We start from the raw sequence: 12044 nt of genomic DNA on the forward strand, positions 1-12044 counted from the left end.
AACTTCTTCTGAAGAAGAGCAGAGTAAGTAGGATTTGAAACTTTGCTTGGTGGAAATACGATATGGAAAGGTTTGCGGTAACACCATGTAATGACTATCTCTAATGAGTTGGGGTGGTTCTGAAAAGAATCGTTAGTTTCAACTCGACGTTTTAATCAGTTTGCTCTGAGCGTCGTCTGGAGAAAGGTGGACTTTGATGCTGAATGCTGCTTAAGTACTGTGGAGGTGGATTGGTGATGCACGAAGGCGGGAAATAGAGGCCGGAAATGGAGCTCGGTAATGCGTGGTGAAACCTGCTGTGACGCCTTGGGTGGTGTATGGGGTGTGTGTGCTCACTGAACTGTGTCGGTAGGATCAAGCACAGGGGATAGTGAGGGTGTGGGGCCTAGGGGACTGAGGGTATAGAAGACCCAAAGCAGTCTAAACAAATAAATAATGGAGTGGGGGCCTAGGTGACTTAGAGTATAGATGACCCAAAGATCAGAGTATACTGTTCGAACCATCGAGACAGCAACAGCTCTTTACCTGAGGACAAGCAGAGTATACTGTTTGAAACAAAGAGGCATAGGAAAATGAAGTTGAGTTTTCTTACTTTGGGTCTGCAGGACCGTCTGGCAACGGCTTCATCGACAGTTTGCACAGTGAGCGGAAAACCAAGAAGGCATCTTTCTGAAGAATATGTGAGAACGGTTCCTCCGTGTCCACATCATTATCTTCACCAATAGGAGGTAACGTCGTTACTACAGGTGGGATGGGGCTGGGGGCTGAGTTTGTAGGAGGCGGTGGGGGAGATGTGCTGGTGGGTGGCGTTGGATCTGGCTGCGCTGGGGTCGGATCCTCATCTTTGGTTAAATTTGAGGTCGTCTCCGGGGTCGCACCATCATCTTTGGTTCCATTTAAGGTCGGCTCTGGAGAGATGCCATCTAAGATACCATCTAAGATTGATGAAACAACGGCTTGCACGTCTTCCTCTGCAAAGATCAAGGACAAGTTTGAGCAATTTATAAGAAAAGAAAGACACACAGAGAGTATGGACCTCAATTACTTCAAATATTAGTTACATTTTAACAGTGTGGTCAAAACAAAACTAAAGGCAGTGGACACTATTGGTAGTTACTTAAAATAATTGTTAGCACAAAACCTACTCGGTAACAAGTAATGGGGAGAGGTTGATAGTATAAAACATTATGAGAAACGGCTCCCTCTGAAGTAAGGTAGTTTTTGACAAAGAAGTATTTTTCCACAAATTTGATTTTGAGGTCTCAGAATTAGATTTTGAGGTCTCGAAATCAAGCATCTGAAAGCACACAACTTCGTGTGACAAATTTGTTTTTATTCATAGTTATCTCGCAACTTCGACGACCAATTGAGCTCAAATTTTCTCAAGTTTATTTTATGCAAATAATGAGATACATCAAATGAGAAGACTGATCTTTAGCAATTACCAATAGTGCCCAGTGTCTTTAAGACAAATCTGATTACCATTTGAGTCTTGGGGATTCTCCACAGCCTCTCCAATATGATTCCCAGTGCTCCCCTCAGAATCTAGATTGAATCAAAAATAGAAGAAACCTCACAGCTCTGTTTTGATTGTGAATGTTTTGCCCAAAGCCCCAACTCTTGCGAATTGTTTGTTGCGAATTTATGACATCGAAATTTGTTTCGCATTTGCATTCAAGATGGTGGCAGCATGATAATGGTCTATTAAAGAACACGTTGCATTTTACTTTGCGATTAACACAGTCGGCCATTTATGGGAGTCAAAAATATGACTCCCATAAATGTCCAACCGTGCTAGTCGACGAGGTGAAAGGAAAACCGTGCAATTTCGAGGCATGTTTGAGTGGATCATTGTATTCTACCCATGCATTTTATAACAAATGGTTACAAACGCTTTTTAAAGAACCAACTCGACCTATCCAAGGCAACGTGTTCCTTTAAAGTCACCTGGAAATATATATTTTTTTCTTTCAAACATAAGAATATATGCTTACGAACAATAAAACAATTTTTTTAGTAATTGTTGTTTGGGGAGCTGACTCCGCCTACCCCTTTTGTGACGTCAATCGAGGCAGACTTTGCCTGCAATGCGTATAGTAAACACACGTGCAAAGTACATGTACATCCAAGTCGTGAGTTGGTACATTTCAAAAAGTGTTTTTCTGCATTCAGCAGCAATACACCTGGTCGGCATTGCCGGAAATTTTGTTTTTTTGAAACTTACAAACTCACAACTTGGTCCGTACATGTACTTTGCAATTGTGTTTACTCTACGCATTACAGGCAAAGTCTGCCTCGATTGACGTCACGAACAGCGCCCTCTCGGGTCGGGGTCTACTCTTAAATTTGTAAATAACATAAGAACTGATTTTTTAAAACCTTAGTTAACTGTTTATTCACATTCCACTCATCAAAACACACATATTAGTGACAAAAGCTTTATTTTGAAAAAATACCACTTCCAGGTGACTTTAACTATTCTGACGTACCTGGTACTTTGTCTGTAGGTAAGACAGCTTCATCTGATGGCTTAGAGACACCATCAGTCATATCTCCAAAGGCAGACGCTGCGTCAACCTTCTCTGTATCATCTAGCAATGATCCAGAGTCTTTGCTCTGACGTCTGGCCTCGGCCTCACCTTCAGCTTTCACCTTGGCATCAGCAACCTGTATACAGAGTACATGCATTCATTAATAACTTCATTTTGAGAAAGGGGTTATAAAAGTGGCTTCTTCTATAGCGCTCATATCCGTCACTCAGTGATGCTCAAGGTGCTTCAACAGTCAGTATTTCCTGCAAGGTATGCGGGACTATGTTTGAATTATGACCTACTCCTTTTACATAGCACCATGTAATGGTTTACAAGGTGCTGCGGCGCAATATGCTGCCAATCAAACCAGGAACACTGGGGCGAACCCTTTCTCTTTCCGAATAAGTGCACTGGGTTCTTTTACATGTGTTACACAACACATGAGACAAGCTGCTTTACATCCCATCCGAAGGACGAAGCAATGGTTAAGTGTCTTGCTGAAGGACACGGGGGTCACGACTGGGAGTCGAACCCTTACTCTACTCATCAGAAACACCAGAGCTTGAGTCCGATATACTCTTAACCGCTAGGACACGACACGCCACACGAAGTATAGTAAAAATTTTAAAATACTCACTGCCTGCATCTCCATGCGATTGAAGATAACGTTGAGCATCTGTGTAAGGGTTGCTTTAGCAGTAGTCTGATTAACTAGGTTCTTACTAGCCAGGTAGATGTTATAACAGGTCCTCAGTACCTGCAATAACGTACCCTCATGTACCTCACAGGTGGGTGAGGTTACAGCCGTCAAGAGTGCCTGCAAGAAAAACATTGAGTTTTATTAAATCAACAATGAGTATGTGTTCATAAGTGGTACTCCCTAGATGTTATAACAGGTCCTCAATACCTGCAATAAGATACCTTATGCTGGCATAAAAACTTACTTGGTAACAAGCAATAGAAAGCTGTTGATCGTATACAACAGTGTCAGAAAGTAACGTAGGTTTTGAGAAAGAGGTACAATTTCACACTCAAATAACAAAATACTTCAGGCTTGACGACCTTTTATTATGCATCTGAAAGCACACATAAATGTGCAACAAGGGTGTTTTTGCTTTTATTATTCTCTTGCAAGTTCGATGACCGATTGGGCCCAAATTTTCACAGGACTGTTTTTTTTATGCATGTTTGTAACACAAAGTGAGAACACTGGTCTTTGACAATTACCAATCGTGTTCATTACCTTTAAAGTTTGTTTGATATCCAGGCCCAATACTTCACGGAGGCAACGAAGGCGATTTCCTCCATGCCCTCTGGTCATTGCCTTGGTGCCCTTGAAGTGCTCTGTAGAAACTTACAATTTCCTCATAGGGTGCCCTTTACCAAAAAGAAAATGCCTCAGGTGCCCTTGCCCTTTCAACAAACGAAGCATTCAGGCCTAGATATCCTAACTCAAAAGTAGACAGTTGGAATGTACATGTATGTGCTGTATCGAACTTCGTACTTCCCTTAAATTTAAAAAAGCAAAAGATTTTCAGCTTGGTTGTTACAGGACAATATTCACTGGTGTCCCGGTATGTACCTTAATAATCTGAAGCTGTACTCCTTCGTCCGTCTGTGTACCAATGAAGCAGCCACATATGGTCTCAATGATACGATCAATGAGTTTCTTGCCTTGCATAGTACTGTCTGGTCCATCACCAGTAAGATGCCCATAGGCGATCAATTTCTGAAATAGATAAATGTATGGATAAGAGTTACTGAGAACCTAAGGCAGTGTTTGTATTACAATGTATTAATAAATACCTTGGACGGTTTCAAGTCTCTGATTGGTCAAAACCCGGTCACGTGTGGGAGTGTTAACGGTGGTATAATGACCGGCTTTGGAAAATAGCTTATAAGTGGCCACTAAATCAGCATAAATTCTGTAAACCTTGCGCGTTGCACTGTATCGCATGCTTATTTATATCCATGTTAGTTTCATTGCAACTTCGCGCACTTGCGCATACGCGCGCTGAAAATGTATCAATTTTGAGTGCGCGCGTGTAACAGGTGCGCGCGTACAAACTTACGCTGAGCTCATGCGCGCGTTTTACTGCACAAAGAACAGCTATCATGGCTATCGTCCAATCATTTGCCTCCTTTGACCCCAGTGAAGGCGCTGAACAGATCATTATTTAAAAGAGTCACTGGTCTCAAAGATTAGTAATGTGATTAACGCACCAAAGAGATGGGAACCATCAAAAGCTCAAATATGGCCCCTGAACATGTCTGGAAGTACCGCTGAGAGAAAAGTCACAAAATTTGGACAATTTTAGCCGTTTAATTCACTAAAAAAGGTATTTATTAATCGGAATAACAGTGTTCGGACCCGGTCTTCACTGCGTGGTAATGACCTTGGTTGGTGGCTGGCGCTGTTAACAGCACCAGCCACCAACCTGGTCATTATCACGCAGTGAAGACCGGGTACTCGCACTGTTATTCCCTAATTAATGGCTTCAGGAGTGGCTATGGCTGGATCACTGAAAAGGCCTATTCTTCAACACTGTCACTGGCAGTCAGCAGCCACAGCCCCAGCCATAGTTGCTTCACTGGGATGTAGCCTAATGACTGTAAACCTGCGCCTAATATCATAAAAGCATGTAAGAAACGAATAAAAAACTTGATAAGCATAGAAATTTATTGCAAAGCCGAAATAGGTTACCAGCCAAAATTCCATAATTTACATTGCTGCAACTGGTATCCCACTAATTTCTTGCTTAGCAATAAAAAAAATTTGCTCAGCAGAATTATCTGCTTAACAGCTTTATGAAAATGGGCCCCGGGTCTTATTTCATGGCTCTGCTTACCATAGAATTTTGTGCTTACAGCTCATAGAACCATTCACTTATAGGGCTCCATAAGCGAATAATTCTTTGCTAAGCGGAACCATGAAAATTGGCACTTAGCCTTGTTACCCTGAGTCAGCCATTTAATTGTCCTATCCCCCCCCCCCCAGTACAAAGTTTATAAAGCATGCAACGCCCATCAAGGTTACCAGACTATTTTGCCAGTTTTAGAGTGGCAAGTTAATGTCAATAATTTTTGTGAATTTAATAAATGGACTGTCTTCACCTCTACAGCTTCTGTAGAGAGAAAGATCAGACCTGATACTTCACCGAGGCACCGGAGATGATTTCCTCGATGCCCCCTGGTCATGGACCTTTCCCATGAAATATGCTAATTACATTCACGCATGCGTACAGACCCTGTTGGTTGGCAAACACCATAGAGTTGTGCACTAAGCAGACGCGCAATCGCGTCTGCGTCACGCACCCATTTGCCGTGTACAAAACAGCGCGATGTTCCCTCGTTTTGCCAACCATATTTACATATTTCATGGGAAGGGTCTATTGCCTTGGTGCCCTTGAAATGCTCCAGTAAAAATTTATAATGTCCTTATAAGGTGTGCACTTTACCAAAGAGAAAATGCCTTGGTGCCCTTGCCCTTTCAAAAGTGAAGCATACAGGTCTGTAAGATCATGAATATTACAATCTCACTTTCAATTTCTTATCAACCATAAATAATATGGAAGCTAGACGATTATGCTTGCCTCAGCAGACAACAAAGGAGCCTATTGTTAGTGGATGTTGATGCTAAGTTCAAGGTATTGTGTCATTGTGTCCAGTTATTGTGTCAGTTCAACCAACAGTCAGATTTAAAAGGGTGCCCAAGTTATGTTTGTGTGATTGCACGCTTGTTTTTCTAATTTGGGTATTCATATTTTTCATGAAGTTTCAATTTTAGATCTACATTGTTTTACTAAAGTTTTATTATACTTACATTTGATAATTGCAAGCATATTAAGCCTAGTAAATTATGTTTTGACTTTACTGCTATTTTGTACACAAATAGAAAACTGTTGTCTTTTAATATTTTGTATGTAGGTGTCTGTCTCAACAATTTACATACATAATTTCCCTGACAGGGCAGCATGACATTGTATCGATGTATACTCATGTACATCACTGACCAATATATATTTGTAACTTGAACTAACTAGACACTAAATCTTGAAAACAGCGCAGACATCAGGTGAGTTTAAATGTCATACTACGCCACGGAAACTCTACTCTCTGGTGAAAAACGTGTTATGTCAGCAAGGTTTTTTCAGACAGAATTTCAGTATACACTTTCTGGTAGTTCCAAATATTCCATTATATTAATTTTTTAAAGCTGTCCTGTCAGGGAAACTGTGTAAATTCTTGAGAAAGATGGTTAATTCATGAGCTCAAAAGACATCTGTTTTGTGTACAAAATCTTATGCTGCCAGAGTCTCAGCAATGGTGGGGGAATGCATCACTTGTGTGTACCATGGGCTTAAACAGATTGGTCTGTACCGTTCCAAATTAGGCTCCCTCTGAAGTGCCATAGTTTTGGAGAAAGAAGTAATTTTCCACAAATTTGATTTTGAGACCTCAAGTTTAGAACTTGAGTTCTCGAAATCAACCATCTTAACGCACACAACTTCGTGTGACAAGGGTGTTTTCTTCTTTCATTATTATCTCGCAACTTTGATGACCGATTGAGCTCAAATTTGTTATTAATGATGCATATGTTGAGATACACCTACTGTGAAGGCTAGTCTTTGACAATTACCAATAGTGTCCACTGCCTTTAAGTCAGTCTCGACTATTCTTTCTTTGACACAACCAATGTAACAATCGCTACATGTACATGAAACCACAGGACAGTTTTAATGTGATTACAAAAACTTAAGAATTTGAACAACCTACAAAATATATTCATTACAGTGCCCTGTAGATGATAAACAAAACTAGGATCCTAACATGCACGAGCACACAGACCTAATTTAATTAGGAAAAAGGCCTATCATAAAACCTGACAGTAACAATCAGTTATTAACAATTCCCTATATCACTGCTTGTATTATATTATATTATATTTATTGGTTTATTTCATAAAAAAATTACAACAAAATGAACAGTTTGACAATCAATATGGTTGAATTGCATTAGAACATGAACAGTATAAAAATTTCTTTAAAAAGAGCTACAAGGTTAAACAGTTAAAACACACAATAGATAATGAGCAAGTATTACAAACAATCAATACGACAAACAATCAACCAGCACTTAACCAAAAAGAATGAGACGTAACAATAGAGGTAATCTAAGGGACACATTGAGGATCAAAACCAGCATTAAAATCCATACAGTTCAACTTAAAAGAATTTAAAAATAACAAATGTACCGATTAATTATGTACGTAGAATTGCACATAGAAATACTTGTATTTTAGTATTAAAGGGGAAGGTACACGTTTGGTAATTGCCAAAGACCAGTCTTCTTAATTGGTGTATCCCATCATAACCATAAAATGACAAGCCTGTGAAAATTTGGGCTCAATTGGTCGAGAAAAGTTGCGAGAAAATGGTGAAATAAAAAACACCCTTGTTGAACGAATTTGTGTGCTTTCAGATATAAATAAAAGACTTCTAGCTAGAAGTCTTTTAATATTTTAGTGAGAAATTACCTCTTTCTCAAAAACTACGTTACTTCAGAGGGAGCCGTTTCTCACAATGTTTTATACTATCAACAGCTCTCCAATGCTCGTTACCACAGTCAGTATTTAAGTTAATATTTTGTTGTGAGTAATTACCAAACGTGTTCCTTCCCTTTAATATACAAAATACATTATGTGAATCGTGTACAGCACTGTTTTTGGTTTGATTTCAAAATACAGAATAAGGCTTGTGATACAAGCGGTTGACGACAACCGCTGCAGTAATGAACACGTCAATACATTATTAATGCAGAGACAACAAAACAATGTAATTATAATGATGTAGGATTGGACATCTCAGAATAGAACAGGCTGATCAATATATGCAATCAGCTTAGAACAGAAGCCAACCCATCTACGCAACATAACATTCTATGTACATTCTAAGCAATTGAATCAGGAAAGATTTCTAGCGACCATTTATTTCATGTATGTGTTTATGCGTATAAATTTAATACATTTTCATAATTCGTTTTGTAACACAAGAGCACAAACGTGGATGCGGGCTAAATTCAGGACAAGGTGTTAGCAACACACTGTTTTGAATTTAAACACACTTGTTTATCTTTCATTGAGCAAGCAAGGCAGTTTGGGCAAGGGAGGTTTTCTTTATTAGTAAAGTGTACAGTCTACTATACGAGGGAAATGACCAGGGGCATGGAGGAAATTGTTTAGGTTGCCTCCGTTTTCAAAGTATCAGATCTGCATAGTGAGTTATTGGCGATAAAATGTAGACATCTCATCTGTTTTTAGGTTTTAGTTTTAAAAAAGGCTTTCAATATCTTTCATTCAATATTTACAAATGAAATTTGGAGAAGTGCACTTAAAGGCAGTGGACACTATTGGTCATGTTGGTTATTACCCAAAATATTTATTAGCATAAAAACTTTCTTGGTGACGAGTCATGGGGAGAGGTTGATGGTATAAAACATTGTGAGAAACGGCTCCCTCTGAAGTGCCATAGTTTTCGAGAAAGAAGTAATTTTCCACGAATTTGATTTCGAGACCTCAGGTTTAGAACTTGAGGTCTCGAAATCAACCATCTAAACGCACACAACTTCGTTTGACAAGGGTGTTTTTTTCTTTCGATATTATCTTGCAAGTTCGGTGACCAATTGAGCTAAAATTTTCACAGGTTTGTTATTTTATGCATGTTGAGATACACCAACTGTGAAGGCTAGTCTTTGACAATTACCAATAGTGTCCAGTGCCTTCAAAGGGACACGTTGCCTTGGATCGGGCGAGTTGGGCTACGAAAAGCATTTGAAACCGTTTGTAATAAAATGCATAGTTAGAAAGATGTTTTCAAATTAGATTATAATGATCCACACAAATATGCCTCGAAATTGCATGGTTGTCGTAATACGTTGTGAACTAACACGACATGCCATTTTGTGGAGTCAAGTTTTTGACTCCATAAAATGGCCGACCGTGTTAGTTCGCAAAGTTAAAGGATCATTATACTCTACTTTTTAAACATCTTTCTTACCACATGCATTTGTAACAAACGGTTTCAATTGCTTTTCATGGACCAATTCGACCGATCCAAGGCAACGTGTCACTTTAAAGGAACACGTTGCCTTAGTGATTGTAACCGTTTTTTTAAAATAAAATGCATGGTTGGAAAGATGTTTTAAAAGTAGAATACAATGATCCACACAAATTTGCCTCGAAATTGCGTGGTTTTCCTTTTACTCTGCGAACCAACACGGTCGGCAATTTAAGGGAGTCAACAATTTGACATGTTTGACTCCCATAAATGGCCGACCGTGTTAGTCGACGAGGTAAAAGGAAAACCATGCAATTTCGAGGCATGTTTGTGTGGATCATTGTATTCTACTTTTAAAACATCTTTCTACCCATATGCATTTTATAACAAACGGTTACAAACGCTTTTCAAAGACCAACTCATCCGATCTAAGGCAACGTGTTCTTTTAAAGCCATTGGACCCTTTCGGTACAGAAAAAAAAAGGGTTTACAGAAGGTAATGGTGAAAGACTTCTCTTGAAATATTAGTCCATGAAATGCTTTACTTTTTGAGAAAACGGTAAAACAATATAAATTCTCGTTAACGAGAATTACGGAGTTGTTATAAACACATGTCACGACACGGCGAAACGTGCGAGAACAGGAGTGGGTTTTCCCGTTATTTTCTCCCGACTCCGATGTCCGATTGAGCCTAAATTTCCACAGGATTGTTATTTTATATATAAGTTGTGATACACGAAGTGTGGGACTTGGACAATACTGTTTACCGAAAGTGTCCAATGGCTTTAAGGACATGTGGGTGTACATGTACCTGTAGGCCTAAATGTAATTATGGCAGGTTATTTGCAGACGATACCTCATGCAGCCAGTTCTAAAGCAGGTCTACGGCAGGTTAGTAGTAACAATACACTGAAAGGTGCATTGATGTTATTTCAATACAAAAGGCCTGTGTTTTTTCTTTCTTGATTTCTTAGAAAGCACAGAGTATACAATACATGTAGTTGACTGACATTGGTGTAAAGCCAAAACCAATGATTATCATTTTCGTTATCACTATAAAGAGTTGCAGAGGAGCATGTAACCCTTCATTCATAAATACCTCAGTTTCGCTATTCCTATTGGTGGAGAGCGCGTCACGTGGGTGTGTATAAACCTTTGTTTATGACCGGTAAAAAGTGTTAATTCATGGGCGTGACACGCAACCTTGCACCTGTTCTTATAAGACAGTTTCTTCATTCCTATTGGTCGAGAGCAATGGCTGAAACAGTTGTGCCACATCACGCGATACGCGCGACGCGCACAGCATTCCCTTACAAGGAGTTGTTTACTTCGTCTCGGTAAAATTATCAAGAACCAGGCCTCGTTGGGATTAAACCACTAGTTGAAAACCTCTTCACCATACATTGATTCCCTTATTTATAATGAAGGGGATAATATAATTTGTTTTGCTATGTTGCCACTCACATGCTGGTTAAGCTTGGGCGGTATCGATTTATTTTATTCACGATATATCGCCGACAATATATCGCGATATTCGATATAATCGCGATTAATGAAATTTGACATCATCAGTCTTCAAACTCCAAGTGAAAGTTGTAGAAGAGACAGTCATAGCATAAGAGAGGTGTTCTAATGACCTATTCTTCTGGTTTTACACCAAACCTATGGGGTGCAAGATGTCTCAGCTAGCAAATACATCGCGATATTTAATCGATATTGCGATATATGGCGATTATCGCGATATATCGCGATATATCGATATTTCGATCAAAACCAAATCCATCCGATATCGAAATCGTTTCCAAATTAATATCGCGATATTCGATAATATCGTGATATCGCCCAAGCTTAATGCTGGTTTGCATGGTAATGGTTCAAGTCAGGAAAATTGTACGTATACATTGTAGGCCTATAAAATTGGGCAGACTGGCAGAGAGCAAACAGCAAACACATTTTCTACAAAGACAGTTTCTGCTTAGCATCAGCAGGTTACTACTAGGCAAGACGTGTTTGTTGCTTATTAGATTTATGAAATCCAATCCATTTGTGACATGAAACAGTCCAGATTTCACATGACTGGTTATAAGATTCTTCAATTCGTACACATCCAATAAGCTATCACATTCTCACTCTATGAGACATGTACATGTACACACTACCAGTACCATGAATGGTAGACTGGGCCCCTGTCTTTATCCGCAAGGATAAAGGCAGGTCCCAGCTTCTCAGATCCAGTGATTCCATTGGATACAATCATATTGGATAAACGTGCACCCAATATGCCCAAACAGTACACTGCTCTCAAGTCCGCAATAGAATTTGACTGCGTATCTCTATGTGAAATTAATGAGGTCAAAGGTTAAACCCCACGCCAGTTTTTGATGTCGGTCTCTGGAGTTATTCACGAGCCTCGAAGAATGTTGTCAGACGTTCAGGCTACATGAATGGGAGACTTTCA

General features: G+C 39.4%; 1 protein-coding gene across 3 annotated transcripts in view; it reads right to left on the reverse strand.

Annotated features, from left to right (window-relative positions):
• The window catches only part of LOC139952150 (brefeldin A-inhibited guanine nucleotide-exchange protein 1-like), a 58636-nt gene that overhangs the window by 39422 nt on the left and 7170 nt on the right, over positions 1–12044 (reverse strand). For 2 of the 3 annotated variants that reach the window (XM_071951133.1, XM_071951135.1), the window contains exons 4-8: positions 4114–4260; positions 3169–3348; positions 2490–2667; positions 1483–1545; positions 593–971 (exon numbers count right to left, since the gene is read on the reverse strand). In XM_071951133.1, the coding sequence (XP_071807234.1) occupies positions 593–971; positions 1483–1545; positions 2490–2667; positions 3169–3348; positions 4114–4260 (947 nt within the window). The remainder of the gene's footprint in view (positions 1–592; positions 972–1482; positions 1546–2489; positions 2668–3168; positions 3349–4113; positions 4261–12044) is intronic. The other variant, XM_071951134.1, reaches the window with a different exon arrangement.

This window comes from Asterias amurensis, chromosome 20 (assembly GCF_032118995.1).
Source record: "Asterias amurensis chromosome 20, ASM3211899v1".
NCBI lineage: Eukaryota > Metazoa > Echinodermata > Asteroidea > Forcipulatida > Asteriidae > Asterias > Asterias amurensis.